This window comes from Populus trichocarpa, chromosome 8, assembly GCF_000002775.5.
Source record: "Populus trichocarpa isolate Nisqually-1 chromosome 8, P.trichocarpa_v4.1, whole genome shotgun sequence".
Lineage (NCBI taxonomy): Eukaryota > Viridiplantae > Streptophyta > Magnoliopsida > Malpighiales > Salicaceae > Populus > Populus trichocarpa.
In genome coordinates, this window is record NC_037292.2 from 7,029,797 (window position 1) to 7,051,414 (window position 21,618).

General features: G+C 33.2%; 2 protein-coding genes and 3 long non-coding RNA genes across 5 annotated transcripts; 4 read left to right on the plus strand and 1 right to left on the minus strand.

Annotated features, from left to right (window-relative positions):
• The first annotated feature begins 4,876 nt into the window (after nt 1-4,876).
• Nucleotides 4,877-6,826, plus strand: LOC127905691 (uncharacterized). Its single transcript, XR_008059986.1, has 3 exons — nt 4,877-5,066; nt 5,969-6,048; nt 6,642-6,826. It is a non-coding gene; the product is annotated as an uncharacterized LOC127905691 (long non-coding RNA).
• Nucleotides 6,827-10,417: 3,591 nt separating this feature from the next.
• LOC7485931 (phosphate transporter PHO1 homolog 1) lies at nt 10,418-16,431 on the plus strand. The gene is made up of 14 exons (XM_024606613.2): nt 10,418-11,063; nt 11,148-11,451; nt 11,931-12,336; nt 12,461-12,509; nt 12,613-12,684; nt 12,899-13,028; nt 13,767-13,887; nt 13,976-14,225; nt 14,341-14,445; nt 14,582-14,626; nt 14,749-14,901; nt 15,083-15,361; nt 15,789-15,925; nt 16,047-16,431. Exons 1-14 carry the CDS (start codon nt 10,827-10,829, stop codon nt 16,135-16,137), a joined length of 2,379 nt encoding a protein of 792 aa, XP_024462381.2. The 5' UTR covers nt 10,418-10,826; the 3' UTR covers nt 16,138-16,431.
• Nucleotides 16,432-17,020: 589 nt separating this feature from the next.
• Nucleotides 17,021-18,855, plus strand: LOC7483903 (uncharacterized). The gene is made up of 2 exons (XR_008059998.1): nt 17,021-17,469; nt 17,665-18,855. It is a non-coding gene; the product is annotated as an uncharacterized LOC7483903 (long non-coding RNA).
• Nucleotides 18,687-19,912, minus strand: LOC18101484 (lysine-rich arabinogalactan protein 19). The gene is made up of 2 exons (XM_006379655.3): nt 19,046-19,912; nt 18,687-18,913 (listed from the first exon to the last, which is right to left on the minus strand). The coding sequence occupies exons 1-2, from the start codon at nt 19,769-19,771 to the stop codon at nt 18,809-18,811; spliced, it is 831 nt and encodes a 276-aa protein (XP_006379717.3). The 5' UTR covers nt 19,772-19,912; the 3' UTR covers nt 18,687-18,808.
• Nucleotides 19,913-20,039: 127 nt separating this feature from the next.
• LOC112328391 (uncharacterized) lies at nt 20,040-20,899 on the plus strand. Its single transcript, XR_008059999.1, has 2 exons — nt 20,040-20,216; nt 20,321-20,899. It is a non-coding gene; the product is annotated as an uncharacterized LOC112328391 (long non-coding RNA).
• The last annotated feature ends 719 nt before the right edge of the window (nt 20,900-21,618 follow it).

The following is a 21,618-nucleotide window of genomic DNA, read 5'->3' on the forward strand; positions in this document are numbered from 1 at the left end:
AAATTAATCAAGATATGCATAAACTAGCTTAGACATCCACATCAATAATAATAATAAAAATTCCTTGATCTATTATGATCTAGTTGATGAGCGAGAAATGACCAAATCATTTCTCTTATGGTGTAACGTCATTATCTACATGAGGTTTCATGATAGAAAAGGGAAAAGAAAAATAGTTTTGAAACTCCAACAAAGATTTTATTTGAAAAAATATTCAAATCATTAAATTAAATTATTGGGCGATTCTTGAATAACTAGTTCAACACTTTTTTTTTAATAAAAAATTAAAATAATATTGTTTTGAATTATTGTATATATTTCATAATTGAGATGTCAATTGAATTAAACTGAGTTGACTAAATTAACTAGTTTTGATAGATTAGATCTTAATCATTAAATTCCAAAGTTAATTTATCAGACCAAACCATTTAATAGAATATCATCAATTGATAGTATCAAAATCTATTTTTAAACTATATCAATTTTAAATTTATGAGATTCATTTATAAAATTCATGCATGTAATGCATGTGGTATTTATCTAATGAAATAATGAAAAAAAAATATTTGTTAAAAATATGGATATCACTTGGATGATATTTTTCAGAAAAGTTCTTTGTATAAGATTATTGTGCAAGATGATCATTAATCTTATCTTTAACTTGCTCTTTTCTACAGAAATTCTAAAAAATATGTCATAAGGAAAGGGAATAAAAGAAGTTATTTAAAAAGCTGCAAGCAAACACTCACTTTTTTCTCTAAAAAACGCCTCGACATCCACTTCTTTTTGTTTGATTCTCCTTTTCCCCCTTCTTCTCTTGTTTTTTTGAAGTCTGAGACTTTTCTAAATCTATGTTTTATCTTTTCTCTTGATTGATCTAATTTAATTTTAGATCGAATCCTTTGTTTTTGTTTGTGTGTCCATCTAAAAATCAGTATCTAGATTTATGTTCTATGAATGTTTTGTAAGTCTATTCTCTTTTGTGGAGCCTAGCTTTCTACTTGTTAGAGTTTTGATTTTTTAAATAAAGGTTCGATAATTGTTTCTTATTGATTGAAGGGTTTTGGTACAAGTTGATGGGTGTCAGCTTTTCATTGCCAACATATAAAATGATAACATTTATTTTTTAAAATATTTTTTATGTTAAAAAAATTTCTTTTACTTTTAAAAAATTATTTTTAATATTAGCATATTAAAACAATTTGAAAATATTAAAAATTAATTTAAAATAAAAAAATAAAATAAAAATTAATTTTTTTTTAAAATATTTTTAAAACACAAAAACAAATGAACAAGTTACGTTAAAATTAAGTTGGTCATTCAAACTAATAAAAGAACCGATTATCATTGAAAGTTAGTTTCTGTTATTGTTTTAGGCAGTTTGTTTTTAAATATAAAAAAAATCAATTTCAATTTCACTTATTATTATTATTTTCATAATTACGCATACAGAGAGGAAATTATTAGGTGATCATGATTTTTTTCATTGATTTGAAAAGAGGTCATTGAAGTTCTCAAACCCCAGGACTTTAATTAATTAGACATCCCCTCAATTAAGATTTTGCCATTGAAGTTCTCAAGCTTCTCACTGTCATCCCAAGAATCCGTGATGCAAAGTATTTCTCTAAAATATAATTAATATCACAAAAAGTGATAGAACGGTTTGATCTGGTTTTCTTGATTATCTTAATGAATTATTTAATAAAACAAATACTCACATTCATCGGCAGAGCTAGCTAGGATAAAATAAATGAGGAGTTAATGTGAAAATTAAGGTAAAAAATATATGGATGAATTTAGAATTAAACGGTAACAAATAAGGTCATAAGTAGAATAACCAAACCATTGGATGGGACTAATTAAAATAACTCTTAACTATAAGGATCACAATTAACTCTTCAAAGGCCTTAAAAATAACTCTTCAATATAAGGGCTGGAATTGATTTTTCAAAAACGTCGACGGAGGGCCACGGCCCCGCTCGGGGCAAGGCGGAGCGCCACCCCTGCACACGTGACTTGCATGGAATGGTTGACGGATGCTTTGGATGAAACGTGACTGCCAAAATAAAATAAAATAATAATAATAATATTTAAGAGGTTGAAACTAAACAAGTAATTGAGAAAGCCTATAATTTATACGGAGAGCGTATTTTTCTTTTTTAATAATCATCAAGAGTATACAAAGAATGTATTGTTTTGCCTAATTAATTCATTAGAGCAACTAGGAGCATCAAGTTTTGGAAAAACAACATATGAGCTTACGTACGTATTATAAACTTATTCCCTAATTAATACATTCCAGAAATAGGACAATCTTTTCTCAAATTTAGGTCTATCGTTATCTTGACTTGAATTGACACCGATTTATTATATTTTTTATTTTTTTAAAAAATCCAAATCATGGATGCCAGGACAGTCACAAAATTATAGAAAAGGTTATTCTGATTCGCAAAAGTACAATATTGTCATCAAAATTAACCCAGTACACGTGGACGCTATGGTTTATTCCTGAATATATAATTTACATTTCTCAATATTTCTCCACTTGGGAACATGCCATGCAAGCAACATGATTCTTGGTATATAGTAGCCATTTGTGGCTGTTTGGTATTGTTGTTGGAATTGTATTTTATTTTAATCATAATTTACAATCGTTTGATAAAAAATTTAAACACAAATTTAATGATGGGTTCATAGTAGCTATAAATTTGTTAATATGTGTGTAAAAAAATTATTTCAATTCAAAAATTTAAATTATTAAATAAAATTTTAATATATAATTTATATTATTCTCTAACAATTTGAATAATATATATTATAATAAAAAACCATTTATAGATCTAACTAAAAGTTAAACATGTAACAGGCACATTATACATTTAATTAATTATGTATTTATAGGATACATACAACCTTTAAAATATAAAGACTTGGGGAGTTACCTGCAATATTTAGAATAAGAGATTTTTTTTATATGGTTCGCAAGTAACATAATTCTCTTTTTTTTTAGTTTAAATGAAAAAAAGTCTAGGTAAGCATATATTGGAGAAAGATCTTTCAAGCATATGCTGGATTGATGTAATTATATATACAAGAACAAATTGGAGAATCTCTGATCTATTATATTAGAATAAATGAAGTCATGAATAATTCCCTCTCTTTTTCTCTCATAGAATTTTTACTAAAAAGAGCAACCTAAACTAATTAATTTTTATCTTGAAATCGGGCAACGTAAGATTATTAATTCATTTGATAGGAGAGAGATATAAATTTAATTTTTTTTCTTCCCAATCTTCTATTCTCCCCAACTCCAGAAGATTGTGGTTTCTAACACTTGATCTTCACAAGACTAAGAACCCAAATACTTTGAGATCATTAAATCACACGTGAAAGATGCAAGTTAGAGCATTTACATGGAAAACATCCTAGGTGGCTATAATCTAACGTTGTACAAATATGACCTCTTTCCGGCCCTATACAATATTATTCGAAGTATGGAACCTTAAATATTGAAGTATATGCTCAGTCTGAATCGTCAAACCTGTGGAAAAGAGGAAAATGAAGAGAGCTTTCGAAGGATGCAAAGATATTGTTAAATGGGGTGTAATAATTTTCACTAAAGTGGGATATATATTCCTCCTAGTGAAATGTGCTCTGCCACTAATTTCAGGGCATTTTCTGGAAAAAAAAATTAACAATTCAAGAATCATATGCCCACAGGATCATCTTCCATGCTATGGAAATCTGAACCTAACACATTACACTTCAAAATTCTTGCTTTCCTTATTTTGGTTGGAGCACTTCATGCATCTTGAAGGTGTATACTTGAAGAGTGGCATCTCATTAATTCTGGACTTAACAAGCACGTACACTGTAAATATTGTGGGATGAATATTTATCCTAAAAGCACATATCTCCAATTATGCATCAAGGCCTAGTCATGACTAGATAGCTAGCTTGTACTTTACCGCGGGCCAACCTGATTTTTTTGAGTTTTTAAAAATATTGTTGTTCTTTAATTATGCAAATAAAATTAAAAATTTCTAAACAAAAGGTTTATATTTTTAGCTTTCAAGAATGATCAAGTAATTTTATTATATATAAAATACATAAATTTACTAAATTAACCTATATCAATTGATAAATAATATTTTGATATACGAAAAAGATATCTCTATTCTCGAAACCAAGGTAGTTGTTCATTGCATAGAAGAACAAAATAATCTGAATTCATAATATTTATCCTCGCATGCTACAGACAAAAACCGAGCCATTTTATTTTATTTTGTAATAAAGACTGGGTTGAACGAGCGCATTCGATTGTTTTTCTTGTCTATTAATGAATCTTTGAACGATCATGATTAATTTTGCAGGTGATGGTCACGTGCGGGGTCAAGAGCTAGAGCCCTTTTTAAGGGCATAATTTTAAAACCTCATCGAAATGTGAATCTTTCTTGATTGCTAAAAGTGCAAACTATATATACGTATATTTATTGAAAAATTCACATTATATATTTTTTTCAGGAGCAAATAATTAGCAACTAATTAATAGTTTCTGACTTAGCCAAATTGTAATGAAATCATTAAAAAAATAAAGCCTGACGAAGATTTTGCAATTTATCGAATGCACGCAGAGGTCTTCTCCTGAAGAGCAATGTTACAATCCCAGCTATTAAACAGTAATAATTGTTAAAATAATTTAATTAACACAAAAATAAATACTAACATAAAAAAAAGAGATTAAAATTCTTATAAATTGATTTGTATTATTTATTTTTACTTTAATCTAAATACAAAAAGCTTATATATAAATTAAGTTAAAAATTGTAATGTTTTGAATATAAAGAGTTAGGAAAATACAACAAGTATAATTAAATGAGGGGTATTGTAGTAATTGTATAAAGAGATGATATATATAAATAGAAGGAAAAAAAAAACAAAAGAAGAGATCTGAATATTTTGAGTGAAAAACCGTGAGAGAGAAGGGAGAAGGGAGAAAGAAGAAGAAGAGAAAAGAGGGAAATTAGAAAGGAAATAGAAAGGAGTTGGAGGAAATAAGTAAAAAGGTAAGATTTAGGTTGTTAAATGTATAAATTTGTATTATTGAGCTTTTAATTTTGGTTTTGATAAATGTTAGGGTTTTGAAAATTTGTGTTTTGGGTTTAATTGATGAATTAAATTGAATGTTATAAGGTTGATTGTTATGGGTAATTGATTAATTAGTTGATTATGGAAGATTGTGATGATTTTGAGTTATGAATTGTGTAAATGGTGAATGTTGAGTTATAAATTTGGCAAGAACAGTAGGTAATCTGTTAAAATTCTGGATTGGAGGTTGAAGATGACGAAAATTCAATTCGGTCCCTCAATTTTGAAAAATTACAGTTTAGTCCCCGAACTTTGGAAAATTACAAATTGGTCCCTGGAGCATATTCCGAGATTCTGAACAGAATAACATATGAATTATGGACAGAATTACTGTATAGATAAGAGAATTTAACACTTTCAATTTAGTCCTCCAATTTGACCCTAAAAATTTGGTAAAATTCTAGAATGGTCCTTGGAGTATAATGAGATGATCTGGACAGAAATGAGGACTAATTATGGTCAGAATTTCAGTATATTCATGGATTTATGATAAATTTCAGTTTGGTCCTCCAATTAGACAAAAGTTGCAATTTGACCCTTAAAAATAGGATAAATTACAGATTAGTCCCTAGCTGTAATATTAGCTTTTGCAGATTAGTTTGATGAATAATTAAGGGTTATTTAGTGAATTATTACCAATTTTATTAGTTGTTTTATTATGGATTAGATTTCGGGAAAACCGTTAAATTTTGGGTTTTTGAGAAAATTGACTAGTTAGTTCAAAAACATATAGGGTTATGGAATACACCATTAGTTAAGTTTATTAAATAGGTTAAATGTTCTTTTGAGTCGTTCTTGAATATGTCTCTTTTATATTCAGATAATCCTGATATTCTACCGGCGGGACGTCAGTAGGATTTTCTTCGATATCAACTTTGAGTTTTGTTGCTTTCGAGTCAGGTGAGTGAATAATTTTCCATATGCATGAGAAATATTATAAATACTTGATTTGTTAATATGAATTGGATCATGCTTCTTGATAATATATATGTTGATTATTATCCTTGTTATGATAAGCATGATCAATTGTTGAATTCAAATTATTGATATGAACCAGTATATATATTCTGAATTGACTTCTGAATTGATAGCTCCTCATTTGATTGATGTCATGAGTTGAGCCTTGAGATATGAATATGTATGTTTGATTATGATTATGAACCTATGGTATGTCAGTCAGAATACCCATGCTAACAGGGTAGTGTTAGTCTTTGTGCACATCGTATCTGAACCCTAGTTGGTCGGGGGAGTCACCAACCTGTGTGGACTGATCATCCCACAGTACGGAGTCTCATGCTCATTGCATTTTGATTTTCTGACGAGTTTTACCATATGACATTCTTGTTATGGCCAATTTGAGAACACTTCCATAAGAACCTAAAACCATACTTGTATATATATTTCTCATTGCTGTATTACCTCGTGTGTGTATATTGAACGTTATCTACTCACTGAGTTGTTGAACTCACCATCTCATTATTTATCCTTTTCAGGCTTATAGCTTGATAGCAGGTCATTTTATTGGAGCTTCAGAACCTGCTCTTGGTTGTACTTTGTATATTTTCCTTTATGTCTAGTTAGTGCTCCAAAACTATGAAATTATATTAACTCTTGTATTAAGACAATTCAATTATATTATGAAGTTGATTTTGTTATTAATGCTGCGTTGAACTCTGATTTAGTTAGGATAAGTTTGTGTGTAAGTTTGGGTTCGCATAGGTATGGAACCTTGGAGGGGAACCTTGCCTATGTGCTGGTCATGGATCCGGGATTCGGGTCGTGACAAAAATACTGATATATCCTTAATAAATAAAATAAGATAAATATATTATTTAACAATAATAATATCACAATTCATTTGGTACTACTTTGTTTTTGCTTTATTTGGGTTTGAAGTGTCTCTTTGGACTTTGAACTTTAAAGTTTGAGTTTTCTTTTCTTTTCTTTTCGTAGTTTATTTTTTTCTTTAATTCTACGGCTCTCTTACCAATAGGTTTTTTTTCCTTTTCCTTTTTATTCTACGAATCTTTTCCTCTCCCATCATGTTATTTTTTTTTATTTTAAACTTAATATAAAGATATTTGGACAACATATTTTTTTTCAAATGACACACGACGATAAAACATGATTTTTTTTTAATTTATATTTGTATTAGAATATGATATGCGTATATCCATGGAATTATGTTAAAGATATCCAAGAATACAAGTATTATATATGTTAGTAACCATTAACAATGATTAAATTAAACTCAAAGAGGCATAAGTTTCGATGATAATTATGTTTTCAAGTTTTCATCTTAAGACTGCTTGGACAAAAGCATCAGTCTATGAAGCCACAAATCAATATTTTTATCAGTGGCTTGCAATCATTTTTCAAAAGTTAAAATCCCATTTTATAATAGATTGTTAAATATTTAAAAGGTGTATTAGTGGCTTCACGACGTCGGTTCCAATTAATGTACTTTTATTTTAATATTTGTTTGACCTTTTATAAGAGTTAATTGGTGATTACAAAAAATGTTCTTTTTTTAAAAAATTTATGTTAAATTATAAAGCTAGCATCTAAAAGAATTTATCAATCTCTATAATTTATCACATTACAGGTGATGGATGAGCTATAAGATCGTTAAAAAAGAGTATTTAATGAATGTTGTTAAAAACATGTGTTATATTTAATAAAAAAATATATCATTTGATGATTGATTTTTTTTATTAACGTGGGTGTCCGGGCCAGTTTGCACGCATCTCGACTAATCTCACGGGTCTTGAAACTAACGACCATGTAAACCTTTAGTGGCCATAAAGTTTATGAAACTTGAATTAGTGATCTCTAGAAAACAAATTTAGAATATGATCAGTTAAGTTATATCCTTTAAATTTTTTTAATAAATGATATATTTAATCATTAACTTGTCAAATATTTTTTTAAAAAAACACCTGATATTGTTGGGTCAAACATTTGTATCACAACATAGAGTAGAATATATATGTATGCGAGATGATAACGTTAGTAACGAGAAGAAGAAAAGGAGAGACAGTGAAAAGAGCGCACCAAAACATATCATGCCATCCGAATCAGACTATCATTTTCATGTCCTGTAATTGGTTCAACACACTTCTAGTACTGGAAGTTACGAGGATGATAATAATTTTTTATTTAAATGTTATTTATTTAAAAATATATATAAAAATAATATTTTTTATTTTTAAAAAAATATTCTTGATATTAGTATATCAAAATAATTAGAAATACTAAAAAAATATTAATTTAAAATAAAAAAATTAAAATTTTTAAAAACATAAAAACAGAAAGTTATTTAGATTTCGTGGGTGCCCTTTCTTTTTGGTTTAAGTGCATGTCTTCTTCCTTTCTGTTCTTTTTTCTTGACTGTACTGATTTCATACACTCACTTATAGTTTCTTATTTTTGGAAGTCCTACAAAGAGTAAATTAACTCCTGATTGAATCAATATTGATTTGATTTGATCCTAATATCAGAACATCTTGCCAATATTTTTATAAACGTTAATAAATATTAGACCATGTACGTAATTCAACAACCATATTATAAATAATCATATCATAAAAAAAAAAAAAACAAGAACAGCTGAGCCATTCACTGTTTGGCCTTGTTGATTGTCTCACAAATACACTGTGGACTCAACTGTTAACAAACAATTAAGTTGTCACTGAGTGGCTTTCTCCTGCCCTTTCCTTTTTTTCTTCTCCTCGCTAACTTAGGGCGCTATATGTGCATTAATTCTTCAATCTTCTGTGTTTTACTATTTTGTGTCATCCTCCCTTCTGAGCTGTGACGTTGAACTATTTTTTTTCTTATTTTTGGACATTCGCCACGCCTCCATCAGCGTGCATTGAATGCCTTTGCTGCTGCGATCATCTCCTTGGGCGTCTCTCTTGCAGGTGTGGGGCTGCGACTCCTATAAGCTTGGATGTTATGGTCGATCGTGCGCCAGCTTCCAGTTGGATCTCATATATATTTTGATCCGTGTTCTGTTTTTCTTATTTCCATGTCTGTCTGTAATGATTCTCGCTCTCTATTCGTCGATCCTTCTTTAACAAGATAAGTACAATGGCGCTGCTTCTGGCATGTTACTATAAGAAACTTCTATAATTACGAAAGAAAATCAATTACTAATGTATTTCATATCAAACAATGTTTTTTGGATATATTTATACAGAATATACGAACTCTATAATACAAAAAAGGACCAAAGCTCCATGTTGAGGGTTTTAGACTTTGTTTGTTTTTAAATTTTTTTTATCTAACTTAAAATGCTTGAAAAAAAAAAAGATACATTATTTGTAGAATAAGGAGTTATTAAAAATGATTATGAAATATATACATATATACAATCTCCAGTGTTTTACTTCAAAATACATAAATATTTTTAAAAAGCCATCATTATTTTTATTTATAAAGAAATTATCCTCTTAATTACATTCTTCTAATTTTAGACTCACACGTTGAATGCATGGTAGTGCAGAGAAATAATGTAATTAAGAGGTGTATTGCTATATTCTCTTAAGCAATGAATATTAATTAATTATATTATGTAAAAAAGAAATATATATAATTTCCACAATTATAATTTCTGATGTTATTGTAATTCATGTCTAGAAAGATAGCAAGTTGTAACTTGTCCATTTAATGGAGTTTTTTCATTTTCATTTCTTATATATATATACAGTAATGGTGGATTGCTTTCTTTGGTTGGCAATGGCGGTACAAAATGTTGCTGATGAGGGACTCGGCATCAAATTATTCTGCTGACGAATAAACATATAGTCGATCGATGGCCGATGTGTGGGACACTTTATATGATGGTTCTGCCGTCGTGTAAGCCTAGCACATCAGAGAGGATACAAATATTATATAACCTTTCTTATCTTAGCGGCGGTGATCGGAAACAGGTGGAACTTTTACTTGATCTCGAATTAGTGGAAATCAGGCTGGTCTAATTAGAAGCAACATTCGTGTGCTTGTATATGATTAGCCAGTCAAATTCACTCTTTTTAAAAATTAATGAAGCACCAAGTACCTGTATTTGTCTTTTAAAATAATTAATAAATAAAGGCGAATGAGTCTATAAATAAATAGATAGAATAAAAACCGAGAATATCGTATACATCGATCCACGTACACACCGGCAGCGTACATGTACATGTATATTTAGGAAGACTCCACCATACTTAAAAGCTAAAAAATAAACATAAATATACTAACTGTCCAAAACATTACTCGATCATGAAATTGCAGGAAGCTCCCCTTTTATTTTTGAAATGTGAACGTCCCCACTCTCATCCACTTTAAATTCCCAAGCCTTTCAAAACCTTCATAAGAACATGTTGGCAGAGAAGCCATCACATCCGGTGGCGGTTTGATGATTTTCCGGCGAATCTTGGCCACTATAACTTTCAAGTGGACGAAGCATAGAATTGTTAGTACAAGTGCAAAGGATATTTTAGAATGTGCTGTCGAGCATCGGTACGAGCACATCAATCATATTCCTTTTTTTTCCCATCCCATAAATAATGTGATCACGGGCTGCCTTCGAACACATTCTCAAGTCTCAACAAAACTAGCTGCACAAAAAAACTTCACCTAGTTACGCCCTCTTTCAAACGTCAGTGACAGGCTCGGGTGAGTTGTTAAGGATGGTGAAGTTTTCTAAGCAGTTTGAGGGTCAGCTTGTGCCTGAGTGGAAAGAGGCTTTTGTTGATTACTGGCAACTCAAGAAAGACCTGAAGAAAATCCATCTCCTTAATAACAACAAGAAGAACACCCTCATCAAGCACAGTCATCATAACTCTTTGTCTAGCAACTTCCTTTCCTCTCTTAAGGGGGGGTTCTCTTTATTTGGTCATCAACACAAGGACCATGAAGCCATTCATGTAGTGCTCGCTACCCCTAACATATGCATTACTTCTTTGATATACTTGGCAAGAATTAATGTGATGAATATTGGTGTCTAACAGGTTCATAAGAAACTTGCATCTTCAGCTAGTAAAGGTGATGTGTACGAGACAGAACTGGTTGAGCAATTTGAGGATAGTGATGCTGCCAAAGAGTTTTTCTCATGTCTGGACTTGCAACTTAACAAAGTTAACCAGTTTTACAAGACTAAGGAGAAAGAGTTCTTGGATAGAGGGGATTGCTTGAAGAAACAAATGGATATTCTTGTAGAGCTCAAAGCTGCATTCAAACAACAGCGCGACAAAGTTGCTAATTCTGCTCAGGATTCCACTGAGGATGCCTCTATTGATTGCAGAATCTCTTGTGGTATAATGACAATTCCAACTCTGGCTTGTGAGGATAGCCGATTTTCCAAATTTACGTCATTTAATTAAAGATTTAATATAATGTCACCTTTTCTTATCCTCATTTAAATCTGCATATGCACTTACCATTAGGACTCGTATCCATATTTTTGCTCTCGTGACTCGGAACATGATAGTTCACGCACAACACAAGTACATTTGACACTTAATGTTTCAATTCCTATGCTGTTTGAAATATGGGCCATAAAAGATCAGTACTAGAAGAAAAGTACGCTCAGGCATCATAATCAAAATTTAGCATATAGGAATTGTTAAACTTGTAAAACTGTAGCAGAGAAAAACAAATAGAAATAGCTTTATTAAGTGGGACTGGTATTAGCATTAATGTGCAAGAGTTTATTTTATTTCTTTAACTTCAAATAATCTGATATCAGCAAAATCATGAACTCTATTCTGTATCATTTTTTTTCTTGGCTGCAGAGGAAGATTCAGTGACAGACAGAATAGAACAAGAACAGATTCAGGACGACAGCACAGATGACTTGGAGAAAAATGAAGTCCTAGACTCCCCAAGATCAGAAGAGATGGGAAAATCAACAAGGATCATGAAAAGAGAGGATAGGAAACTGAGGACACTTTCGGGCCGTGTTTTCAATTGCCAAGGGAAGAATTTAAGGATAAACATTCCTCTAACAACACCTTCTCGTACTTTCTCGGCGATCAGTTATCTAGTTTGGGGAGATTTGATTAATCAGTCCTCCAATAATTGCAACCCTGAAGGAAGCAAGCTGCGTATCAACAAAACAAAGTTGAATCATGCAGAGAAGATGATCAAAGGAGCTTTCATAGAGCTCTACAAAGGGTTGGGATATCTTGAAACTTACAGGTATTTAATTGAAGGATTACTCTTTTTTTTAAGAAAAAGCAAAAAAAAAAAATCTACTGCGTTGTTGATATTTCATTTGGATATGGAGAAGCTTACTGGTCTGCAATTAATGATGTGGTTTCAGGAACTTGAACATGCTTGCTTTTGTAAAGATTTTGAAGAAATTCGATAAAGTAAATAGGTTACCTTTTAAACATCTTTTAACATTTTATTTTGGCGTGCATACATATCTAATGGAAAAGAGTTTTTCTTGGTTTTCTTTTTTCTTTTTTATAGGTAACTGAAAAACAAGTACTTCCCATCTATCTAAAAGTTGTCGAAAGCTCCTATTTTAACAGTTCAGACAAGGTAAATTCTGAATCTTAAAAACTAATTAAAGTAAAATATCTGGTCCCGTTATGTATAGCCAAGTTGCAGAAAAAATTATTATAGGATGTTTTCCGACAATGTCAAGTGGCTAATGATCTTGCTTCTCATGTCTGCACTGACGGGTAGTCCTTAGATTTGTGAAAATTGTTTTTGTGAATCTGTCAGACTTGCTCATTAGTCTCAGAAACGACAGGTAATGAACTTAGCAGATGAAGTTGAGGATCTATTTATCAAACATTTCGCTGAAGAAGACCGAAGAAAGGCCAGAAAATACCTCAAACCACATCAGCGTAAAGAATCACACTCTGTGACCTTTTTCATCGGTGAGTTTCTTAATAGTACGTTTGACTGAATTAGTCTAAAACTAAAATTACGGGATAACATTTTTTTAAGTTACCTTCCTTTTTTGATCAATCATATGGGTAAAGAGCTCTGTTCTTGTTCACTTTGTGACATGATACAGGGCTTAAAGAAACATAAATATGGACCCATCACCATCAGGCCACTGGGATTTCAAATGAAGGGCAGTGCCTGGTTCACTTTATTTGGGTGGATGATAAAGCATAGGTCCCATGTCATAGCATTATCATCTTAGATACAAATTTGACCCGTACAAGTATCGAATATTAGGAATACTATTAGCTCCTAAAAAAGACCACTATTTTTCCTTGAGCAATAAAAGCTATGGAGTATGTTGCGTGGACACTTTTGAATGAGCACCCAACACGCATATCAGACATTATGACTCCCTTGATCTTCTATTGGATGATTAAATTTCCTTCTTTGATCTGAAAAAATAAGAAATTACGATCCTTGCATTGCATAATATATCAGATACTGGTTTTCTGTGCGTACAAGCATAATGTTACTCTCGTCTTTTAAACTAGTTTGCACAGCTTTTACGCGATACCTTCCAACATACCTTGAATGCAAATTTAAATGAATTTACTGAATCTAATTCACATATTACTGCAACTTCTTCGACAGATAATAATGAGAATCCCATGTTCAATTAGTTTTAAATAGATGAAAATTAACCTCATGTGAGTGAAAATATTCAGGACTGTTCACCGGGAGCTTCATAGCCCTCCTTGTTGGTTATGTAATAATGGCTCGTATCACGGGGATGTACAGACAGCATCCAGATACAGCATACATGGAAACTGTCTATCCTGTGCTTAGGCAAGTTTCCTCAACTTACTCTCAATACCATGTTTGAAATTCCTAAAGAATGGTAGCTTACAGAAAAAAGGGACTTTGTCATTTGCAGCATGTTCAGCTTGATGTTCCTGCACTTCTTTTTGTATGGTTGCAACATTTTAATGTGGAGGAAATCCAGGATAAATTATAGCTTCATCTTTGAGCTGGACCCCACAAAGGAGCTAAAGTACAGAGATGTATTCTTGATATGCACCACATCTATGACTGCTGTGGTGGGAGTCATGTTTATTCATTTGTCACTTCTTACGAAACGACATTCGTATTCCCAAGTTCAAGCCATCCCAGGCCTTCTGTTATTGGTAATTTGTTGATTGAAAATCTGATAGAGTTTATCCACTTTAAGTAAATTCTTTTGTTTTGAGTCCAATTCTTCGTTTTGTCAATTACTAAAATTTGTCACTGCTTTATGCGCAGAGCTTCCTGTTATTGCTTGTGTGCCCCTTCAACATTTGCTACCGATCAAGTCGTTACAGCTTCCTTTGTGTGATAAGGAACATCGTTCTATCACCTCTCTACAAGGTAAACATTCTGTGAAAGTCTCAAGCATTTTGTTTCGAAGGCTAAGCCTTCACTTGAAAGTTTCATTTGGTTCCTGTGCTGAAAGGAATTTTAACCAAATCATCTATTTAACTGCTTCTAATTTTTATCTCCGCAGGTTGTCATGCTGGACTTCTTCATGGCTGACCAGCTTTGTAGTCAGGTTGGTTTCCGTGCTAAATAAAGGCTCCTTGTTGCAAAAGAATATTGAACCTTAATTAACATTTCAGTGCTGGAAGTCAAAATGTACTGACTGCTTCACTGATGTAATTTGTAATTGAACAGGTGCCAATGCTTCGGAACCTTGAGTATGTGGCATGCTATTATTTAACCGGGAGCTACAAAACTCAGGACTTTGGCTACTGCATGAGGGCCAAGCATTACCGTGATCTTGCTTATGCAGTGTCCTTTATACCCTATTACTGGAGAGCAATGCAGGTACAGTATTAATAAATCTGCTCGGCCTCGTCAAAAAAGAAAAAGAAAAGAAAAGAAAAGAAAAGCTCTACAGCCCCTTGATTAAGTGCCAATCACTTGCTTACTTATAGTTCAGTTTATCATTTTTAAACAATATAACTGTATCTGATTGATATTTTCTTATTTTAATTCGTCGGTGCAGTGTGCTAGGCGATGGTTTGACGAAGGACAGATAAATCACCTTGTCAATCTAGGCAAATATGTATCAGCAATGTTAGCAGCAGGAGCCAAAGTGGCCTATGAGAGAGAAAAGAGTGTTGGATGGCTGTGCCTTCTTGTAGTTATCTCAAGCGCTGCAACAATTTACCAATTGTATTGGGACTTCGTAAAGGATTGGGGTTTACTCCAAATGAATTCCAAGAATCCCTGGCTAAGGAATGAATTAGTGCTTCGTCGAAAGTTCATTTACTACTTCTCCATGGTACATGTTAAAATCCCCTTAATCACTCTCTTTTTAAGTGGAATGACACAAGTTCCGATTAGGAATTTAACTGCCAGCAAAGCCAAAATCTTTCATGGATATTGGTACCAAAGAAGTTATTCTGATTTCTGATTAGACATCCAACTTGCCCATTTTCATTTTAGTTGTAAGATGATCAAGATAAGATGTTCTTAGAAAGAGCACAACGAACATATTCATATCGCAAGTACTGATAGTAGCATTTTACTAAGAAAGTACGATTCCTATCCAATATCATCTAGGCTAGTACTAGTTAGGCAAGTAAAGAGAATTAGAGTTCTGAAATAAGCACATAACAGACACAGACTTGATTTCTTTTCAAGTTGCAGGTTTAAGTCATTTCAATTTTAAAGTAAATTCTAAATCAAACTTTGGATGTTTCTTGCAGGGATTGAACCTTGTTCTCAGGCTTGCTTGGCTACAAACTGTTCTCCATTCAAATTTTGAACATGTTGATTATAGAGTAACTGGACTGTTTTTAGCTTCCCTTGAAGTCATTAGGAGAGGACAGTGGAATTTTTACAGGTAATACGTTGTCTGAAATTGGATATAGCCATTTGTGAATATGATCATGATAAACTCATTTTAAATTTGTCCTGACATTTCATTAGGCCTTATAAAGTGCGAATTTGTTTTAATGGTCCAGGTTGGAGAATGAGCATCTAAATAATGCTGGCAAGTATAGAGCAGTCAAGACGGTGCCACTTCCTTTTCATGAAGTGGATGAAGAAGACTGATGGCTAATGTCTGACGATGCTCATTGGCGGCAGTTGCTTTCAGAATTATTGTCCTTGTACCAGTTGTAGCAAGACATCAACTTGGTCATAATTGTTCCAGGGATAGAGAAAGTTCATACTTGTGTACAGAATTTTCTTCGAGGAAAAGAAAATCATGCACAGATCACCTACCAGAATTTCTTGTTACTCTTTCTTGTCAATACTTTCCTCGCCTTCTATCTAGGTCCTGCAAAACACTGGACTGTGTTGAGAAGGAATTTTTTATATCCAAAACTGAAGTAATTTCTTGTTCAATATATCTTTCTTTCTTTCTTTTGTTTTTGGAGTAACTGATGGATACTCCACAAAGTCATCTGGGGTGCTTTCCACTGTTCATCACATGAATGCATTCAAATATTCTCCTTGCGATGTGCTCATGAAGAATCAGTAATTCTGCAAAACCTTGAGCTAAAATAAGACATGTTTAGCATATGAAATTATAACATTACACTGAGACTGGTGAATTCAATTACAGAATAAGATCATTATGGAATGAGAGGGACTATAGATTGATTTCATTTATATTTAAATCTCTTGGGACTTAGCAAACATCATTCCGACAAATAAGATTCAAGGTTTATAACTCCGAATCCCGAAAGCTTGAAGGGAAATAAACAAATTAACTACGCGCTATCTATTCATTGCTCTCTCCTTTAATACTTCAAACCGACATGTCATACACGAATTATCCGCTCCCGGTAAAAATGTATAAACGGGGAATCGCGGTGCAGCAATATTTTTAAAAGTTTTCGAATAATTTTTTTAGTTTTAAATTATTTATTTTTATTGTTTTAATATGATAATTTTAAAATAAAATAAAAAAATTATTATTTTAATATATTTTGAAATAAAAACAGAGAAACAAGCCACATGCGCAACATCGTATCAGAATTCAAAATATCAAACCGCCATGGCTGCTGCTACCCTCTCGCAATGCAGTTTCTCTCCCGCCATAACTTGTCTGAAATCAAATCCCAAACTCAAACCCATTAATTCACTTCTCTGCCCTGACATTTTACAAACCCATTTGTTTCTCCAACACAAATGCCAGGTCACACTCTCTTACTAAAGTCTCTCTAAATGTTCGAACTTTACTACTATTAAACTCTTAAAAATCAAATCTATCTTAACTCTAACTTGTTTTTTTGTCTGCTTTCCTTTTTGGGCGGGTTGAGAATTTCTCAAACAAAAGCAGCATTACCTAAACTGTCGCATTGGTTAGTTGTGGTTTCTGGGTTAGTGGATGGCAATTCTGAGACATACCCAGAAGCAGGATCAAGTGATTTGAATGAGGTATGTGGTTTTTGGTTATTTGATTTTAGCTTCATTTTCTTTTTAAAAAAACTTGGTTCTTTCTGTAAATTCATGTTAAGAGGGAATCGATTTTACTTACAAGTAATCTTCATTAGTTTGATGCTTTAACCAAAAACGAAGAGGAAACAGAAATTTCTTAGCTGTGTTTTTGTTCTCCCCTGCATATTCTTTTAGGAGGGTGCAGCCACTGACATAAAACTGCCAAGGAGGAGTTTGCTTGTGCAATTTACTTGTAATGAATGTGGCGAGAGGTCTCAGAGGCTCATTAATCGTTTAGCCTATGAACAGGGGCTTGTTTTTGTGCAGGTACTCATCTGTTCTAATGGGCTGTTAGAATGACAATTTTTTGCTATATGTTTCTTACCAGTAAGCATTTATCCTGTTATATTAAAGGCCAGCAATGCACTGTCCTTTTGACTTAAAAAGGAAAAGGAAAAGGAAAAAAGAGTATTCAGAACTGATTTTTCTTGGGAAAGTATAGTCTAAAACTTCCAATAACAAGCCTTTAATGTTTTATGTTCAAACTGAATGCTCCCTAAAGAAATGATACGAGTTAATATAGAAATATAGAGGACCTCAAAAGTAATATGAAGTACTAGAAGAAAATAGAAGCCCATCACTTTTCCATAAGGAAATGTTGTCAATGTTATTAATGATCAACATGTTTTCAAAATTTTCTTAATAAAAATTAACTTAAATATCCATAAGATGTTTCTCAATAACTGTTGGAATAATTGGAGCATATGTAATTGCCAGGCAACTTATTTAGTATTTTGCATGAGGTTGTTTCCCAAATAACTATATTTATTTGTTCATGGGATTGAACATGGTTGATTCACAAGTTCCTTTCTGCCTAGGGAATTTTTTTTCAGGAGTGCTACTTTCTTCTTACTCGCTTTTGGGGAAGTTTGCTGAACCTTAATTTGCCCTAGAACATGATAGATACTCTTCAGGGAAGAACAGTTTCTGATGCAAAACTGTGCAACTGAAATTGATTGCTTTTGTGTTTTTATGTTGAAGAGTTACAACAGTTTTGTCCATGGAAATTTTTGTATGCTCCTCGTATTGTTACTGTTTTCGTTTTTTTAGAACTATGAAGTAAATTTCTATTATGTTTTCTTCTCTTGGATAGTTTTGTTCATGGTTATAAGGTTCATCTTTATTGTGTACTCCAATGAACTTAAAAAATCCAAAAATGTTGACAATTTCTTGGCTTGCCTTTATAATACCTGTAATCTGAATTTCACACCGGTCTTGTTTGTACATATAAAGTAATCTCTTTTCATCATAAATATAATTTCATGGCTTGGTAACATTTCTAGAAACTGTAGCCTGTAACTACCAGCAAATAGGCAATAGCTAAAACAGTCCTTGCTAACATTCCAGCCCATCCTTCATGGTGATACAATGAATTTCCTCCATTCTGCAGGTCAGAAAAGGCAGGGTACATAATTTAGAACAATTTGAGACAAATTTCTATCATTTCTGGAATGGAAATATTAGCGAATTCAGTTAGTGGTTTAGAATGAAAAAAATTAATTGTTTGAAAACATACTGGATTTGGGGATGGTGCAGGAGCTGTGTCCTCAGATACTGTTGTCACTGTAGGTGGGGCTGGGGGGCTGGGGGGATTTGGTGCTGGAGCTGGTGCATGATGATGCCTCTTGTGCTTGTGCTTGTGTTTTCTTTTCTTCTTGTGCTTGCCAGGAGCTGGAGCTGGGGAAAGCACTAATGCTGGTGATGGGGCTGGTGGTGGAATAGCTGGTGCTGGTGCTGGAGTGGCTGGTGCTGGTGCTGGTGTTGGCTCTGGTGTTGCTGGTGCTGGTGCAGGTGCAGGTACTTCCTTAGCTGGTGATGGTGATGGTGTCTCTTTTGCAGGGGCTGGTGCTGGAGCTGGAGACACTCGTGGTGGTGGTAAGGAAGGCGGTGGTGTAGCTGGTGGTAAAGAAGGCGGTGGTGTAGCTGGTGGTGGTGGCAGTGCTGGTGTTTGTATTGGAGCTGCAGTTGGAGGACTTTGCAGTGGTTGTGGAGGTGGAACTATTGGGCTGGTAGCTGGTGCTACTTTAGGAGACGGTGGTGATATAGGAGTGGTTGCAGGTGGGAGTGTCATTGCACTTATTGGTGATTGTGCTGGTGTGGTTGAAGGTGGAGGCGTAGTGGTTGTAGGTGCAGGTGTAGCGGGTGAAGTTGTTGATGGCGATGCTGCTGGTGTTTGGGCATCGGTAATAGCTAATGGGAAACTCAGACAAGCCACGATGAGAGCCCAAAGCACCAAAGCCATTTTGTTGTAATGAGAAGTAACAGGAAGAAGTAATATGTTATATAGAGTTGTGGGAAATAGGTTTTTAATTTTAATAAATGTTTGGTGGAATGTCAAGAGGGGGAGATGCAGTCTTTATTTGAATGCTACATCCCTTCCAATGATTGGGAATGATGTCTTTTACGGCCAGGTCTGCATTTAGTTGGTCGCATCAGTCAGATTTGGGGCCAAAAATTTAGTAATCTGAAGAAAGATTCACTGCTTTAAGTTTTAGGTATATTGGTAACGCTGCTGCTGATATGATTGTCAATAGTTGTGCTGTATTGGATTTTTGGATATTGCATCAATCAGCAGCTAGAGAGACCCATGTACTCGATCTGTTATGCAGTTTGAACTCATTTAGAACCTTAGCACAAAGAGGGAAGGCTGAAGTTTCTTTTTCTTCACGGTGGGATCTCGTAATTAGGTAATATGTGTTTGCTTCAATAGAATCTTGAACCTAACAGAAATTCGAATCACGAGTTTTTATGATCATAAATTATTACCACAATCTTTTATTTGTTGTGCCAGAAATGTCTAGACAAATGATGGAGTGGAAATGAGAGGGAGAAGATGCAGACGGCAAACTGGGCTAACCTTTCACCTACTTAGGACGGACCATGATGTCGATCCTAACACAATCTTTACATTGGTAAGCAGTCCCTGTCCAGTTCAAGTAAAGAGGGCAAGGTAGGGTGCCTTTTTCTGATTTCTTTTTTGTTTCACTCAGCTGAGGACATCTTGCTGTTTAAGGACAAAAAATGCTGGTGACAATTGGGCGCACCTGACATCGCGACGACCTTAAAAAATTTAATGAAAAGAACAAGTTTCTGACATCTTGTTTTTTTATGGGAAAAAAGTATTGTTTAAGGAGTCGCCACCTAATATTATGGTCACTAGAAATTCTAACTAGTCAACAGAGATTCTATGGTACGAGTCTGGTTACGCAAAAGTAAAGATATTATCACCCTTGAAGCGTCTTGCCTGAGGTAGATTGTATTGTTGGATTTGTTTTAAATTGTTAGAAGCTTGTTGGCTTATGCTATGATGGTCTACTTGTAATATTCTTGACTCAGACATCAGTGAATATTCAACTACGGATATTTTCAACTCTGACGTTGGTACATATTACATAGCAAAAAAAAACAAAAAACGAATAGTATTCTTTATTCTGGTGTTAGTGAATAAACCAATAAAATAAATTTAAATCTATGCATGCATATTTTTTTTATGCATGTTGAGCCTGAGGCCCAACCCAACTTTTTTTTTTTTAATTTTTTTAGGACTGGATCTAGCTCAGCTAATCCAGCCGGTCCAGCCTGGTCATTAGCCTAAACTAGTGACCCGGCTGGGCCACACACCTACTACAGAAACAAGAAACTAGTGAATTATAATTCACTTATTTTAACCCAATCTTCAATCAATTTATTTATTTCATATTTTTATATATATATTATTTTTGAAAATTCAAAAATTAGGTTATATCAAGGCATTGCATATTCTGTTATCCGTTAGAATTTGTAAAATTATAATCCAATGCACAATGCGAGAGCTGAACTTGTTATATCCACAAGTTCAGGCTACTTGTTGCAAGATTCTAGTGACCCTGTGGGGATCTAACAATAAGGCTAAAAGTAAATCGCAAACAACTTTCACGAATTGGGGCTAAATCTTGAACGGATAGTTTTGCTGCAAACCTGGTGAAATTCACCAGTCTTCGGCAATGAACCCCCCATTTTTCCATTATAAAAAAGAAAAAAAAAAGAGAATCTGCAAATTCAGAATTTCGACTGGATGCTGCAGTTGCAAAAAATAAAAACTCGTGAGAT

What these genes read in the sequence shown, in the direction of transcription:
- LOC7485931 (XM_024606613.2), top strand. Translation starts at nt 10,827, where the DNA reads ATGGTGAAGTTTTCTAAGCAGTTTGAGGGTCAGCTTGTGCCTGAGTGG. An exon ending in TGATTGCAGAATCTCTTGTG is followed by an intron (nt 11,452 to 11,930) that starts GTATAATGACAA and finishes TCTTGGCTGCAG; the next exon opens with AGGAAGATTCAGTGACAGAC. An exon ending in TTCTATCACCTCTCTACAAG is followed by an intron (nt 14,446 to 14,581) that starts GTAAACATTCTG and finishes TTATCTCCGCAG; the next exon opens with GTTGTCATGCTGGACTTCTT.
- LOC18101484 (XM_006379655.3), bottom strand. Translation starts at nt 19,771, where the DNA reads ATGGCTTTGGTGCTTTGGGCTCTCATCGTGGCTTGTCTGAGTTTCCCA. An exon ending in CTGCACCATCCCCAAATCCA is followed by an intron (nt 18,914 to 19,045) that starts GTATGTTTTCAA and finishes TCTGACCTGCAG; the next exon opens with AATGGAGGAAATTCATTGTA.